Below are 3010 nucleotides of genomic sequence, written 5' to 3' on the forward strand. Positions count from 1 at the left end.
CATGAGTTGGCCAGGTTTAGTCGTGTGAGTTGTACTGGTGGTGTGTTAGAAGGTTCAGCACCTCCCTGCGTGTTGGAGCTGACTTTGGTAGAATGTAATCAGAACTCTACTACCGATTAATACAAACCACCGTTTTCAAAAAAAAAAAAGCTCAATGATCGGACTAGACCGAAGAGGCATGGGCATGAAAGAACTAACACTTGACCAACTTCTCTTACGAACTCTATTTTTCAAATTAAAAGGGTATTAATCGCATGAAACAGAAACTTGTCTAAGGGGAATATGCAAGATTTAGTTCGTCACAACAATCGCGAGAGTAAATTTAATTGATGTGGATATAGTTTCAACAATAAGAGTTCCATTGCCTTAGTGGTTTTCAACCCCAAGAAAGCAGAGGGGGACATTGAGGGTAGCATGCATATTTTCAAAGTATTCTTACAAACAAGAATGATAATAGTGAGAACGAAACAGTTCTCGTATATATACCAAATATTTAAGCACATCACTCACAAGACTAGCCAAATACCACGACTAAACGAACACATCAGCGAAGCGACACAAGAACAGGTACATGCACGAGCAATCAGAAGACGCAAGACAACAATACTGAGAAGACAGTTCTCCATTCCTCATGGTTTAGCCTCCGGCTCTGGGAAGTGGAACTCGGGAATGGTGGGCAACTCTGGCTTTGGCGGCAGCTCCACTTTGGGCAGCTCAGGCTTGGGTGGCAGGTGCACCTCCGGGAAGGTTGGGAGTTCCACCTTGGGAAGCTCGGGCTTAGCTGGAAGGTGCACCGCCGGGAATGTTGGCAGCTCGGGCTTGGGTGGCAGGTGCACCTCCGGGAACGGCGGCAGCTCAACCTTCGGCAGCTCGGGCTTAGGTGGCAAGTGCACCTCCGGGAATGGCGGCAGCTCAACCTTGGGCAACGCTGGCAGCTCGGGCTTGTGCTCTTCGTCCTTGGATGGAGCGGTCTCCTCCTCCAAGATTCTCGCTGCGCTGCTCATGGTGGCGCACGAGAGAAGCAGGCCGAGGAGGAAGACAGCGGCGTTTTTCGAAGACATGTCGATGGACGTGCAGTGTGTGAAACACTGGCTAGCTCTAGCAGTGTGGGTTGGATGTGGGAGAGGTAACAGGTGATGCATGCTACTTATAGGGTGCAAAACGAGAGAGTTGGAGTTTTGCAGCAAGTTTGGCCATCTACTTATCTGCACTTCCGTCTTATGTTTGCGCTTTCGAGTCTCAACGTTTAGCTGAGGAAAGAGTTCTCAGGCTGCAGTTGACGACACTAACGACGTGCGCTGCGCAGGTACGACCGTGCAAACACATACACTTGTTAGGTCAGCTGTTAAGACTAAATATTGTGTCAAAGGACGCGACAGATTGTAGACTACAAGCAAGCCTGTAATTAGCATTACTGAAGTAAAATAGAATTTTTTTTGCTGAAGCAAAACCAGCTTGGAGCCTGACAATTAACTTGGAATTGCGATCATAACATTGTAATAATATGTTAGTTTTGATAGTTTCAATAAATAACACAAAACAAAACTTGATTGCAAAATGCGGTGATCCCTAATGTGGACCTACTTATGCACAACGGGAAAACATGAATGGAGTAGGTGCGCTCCATGCACCTTCTCATTTTTTGTCTTTTTTTCGTTTCTCTCAAATTATATAATGTTTTGATTATATTTTTTTGTAAGTCACTCAAAAATAACAAATATAATGGAGGAAAAATAGGTTGGAATTTGTGTGCAAATTTAAATTTTAAATTATTATATATATAGCTATTGACATAAAAAAATCCAAAATATTTTTCCCACATTCTAATTTTTATGTTTAAGTGATATGCAAATTTTCAAGTTCAAACAATGTGTGGTGTGAGAGATACAAAAATGAGAAATTGTTCGAGAGGGAACAAAAAGAACTTGCACGGATCTTGATACAGTATAGATGGTCTGGATACGGGTGCGCACCAAGCACCTGCTCTGAAAGTCCACTCTCACAGCTATGCACAACCGCTGGCACTAAGTGTATCAGCTTCACATGATATGTTGATCTAAAGTAGGGTGCAGATGTTTCCAAACTTAACTGGCATGGTTTGGGTTTTAAGGATGTCTTGTCAACCAATATAATCTCGACTGAGCTGCTGTTAGCTGCAAAACATGCAAAGAAGTTCAACGGGGGAGTGAAGCTAAGGCAAGTTATGCAGGATGTAGATGGTTACAAGTTTGATTGCTGGAGGAAACCATCGTAAGGGTGTTGGGGATGGCCTCGGCGACACACGCCGAACCAGCCCCTCCGGCGACCAACGCCGGTGCTCTCTCTCTCTCGGACAGAGGTAGAAGAAGGGAGACAACACAGATTTTCCGGCCGGCGACGAACGCCGCCACGGGCGCACGGACGCCCGAATCTTTCTTCTTATTTCAGCTGGCTCGTACCAGTTTTTCTACAAGCAGTACAGGGAAGGGAATTTATACCCGAGCTAACACCCAGAGCCAAGCACGCACACACGCACGCCGTCCAATCTTGCCGCTCGATCCGTTTCCTCCGGCCATCACGCGCACGACGCGCACTAACGCACACCACGCGACTGCCTCTCCCTACTGCATGCAGCTAACAACCTGAAGTCTGGCCAATCTACGTACATGACACACACGCACACTAGGCACACACCTGCCACGGACATGGACATGAACACGGACGAGGCCACGCACCGCAGTCCGGACTCGACCTAGGCGCGCACACGCTGGTCGACGTCGCGGCGTGGCTTATTCCTAACAAAGGGAAGGATGCTTAGAAATTTGACTGCTGCAGGTTTTAATGAAGAGCTAAATTCAGGTTCTTTGTACTACGACTACGAGACAATGAAGGAATGGTAATTCTTTCAGCCTGGGGAAACATTCATCATTGCAAAAATTCCGAGCGTGCTGACACTATTGCCAGTCTCCTTGCTTTACAAGCTGTCCTTCCAAACTATGGTGGTCTAATTCATGTTGAAAATGGTTGTGCT

At 46.3% G+C, this 3010-nt stretch overlaps 1 protein-coding gene across 1 annotated transcript; it reads right to left on the reverse strand.

Annotated features, from left to right (window-relative positions):
* Positions 1–590: 590 nt before the first annotated feature.
* Positions 591–1061, reverse strand: LOC124669529 (protein PELPK1-like). Its single transcript, XM_047206136.1, has 2 exons — positions 837–1061; positions 591–761 (listed from the first exon to the last, which is right to left on the reverse strand). Exons 1-2 carry the CDS (start codon positions 1059–1061, stop codon positions 630–632), a joined length of 357 nt encoding a protein of 118 aa, XP_047062092.1. The 3' UTR covers positions 591–629.
* Between the last annotated feature and the right edge of the window lie 1949 nt (positions 1062–3010).

Source organism: Lolium rigidum, chromosome 7, assembly GCF_022539505.1.
Source record: "Lolium rigidum isolate FL_2022 chromosome 7, APGP_CSIRO_Lrig_0.1, whole genome shotgun sequence".
Classification (NCBI taxonomy): domain Eukaryota; kingdom Viridiplantae; phylum Streptophyta; class Magnoliopsida; order Poales; family Poaceae; genus Lolium; species Lolium rigidum.

What these genes read in the sequence shown, in the direction of transcription:
- LOC124669529 (XM_047206136.1), bottom strand. Translation starts at nt 1,061, where the DNA reads ATGTCTTCGAAAAACGCCGCTGTCTTCCTCCTCGGCCTGCTTCTCTCG. An exon ending in AGCTGCCGCCGTTCCCGGAG is followed by an intron (nt 762 to 836) that starts GTGCACCTGCCA and finishes GAGCTTCCCAAG; the next exon opens with GTGGAACTCCCAACCTTCCC.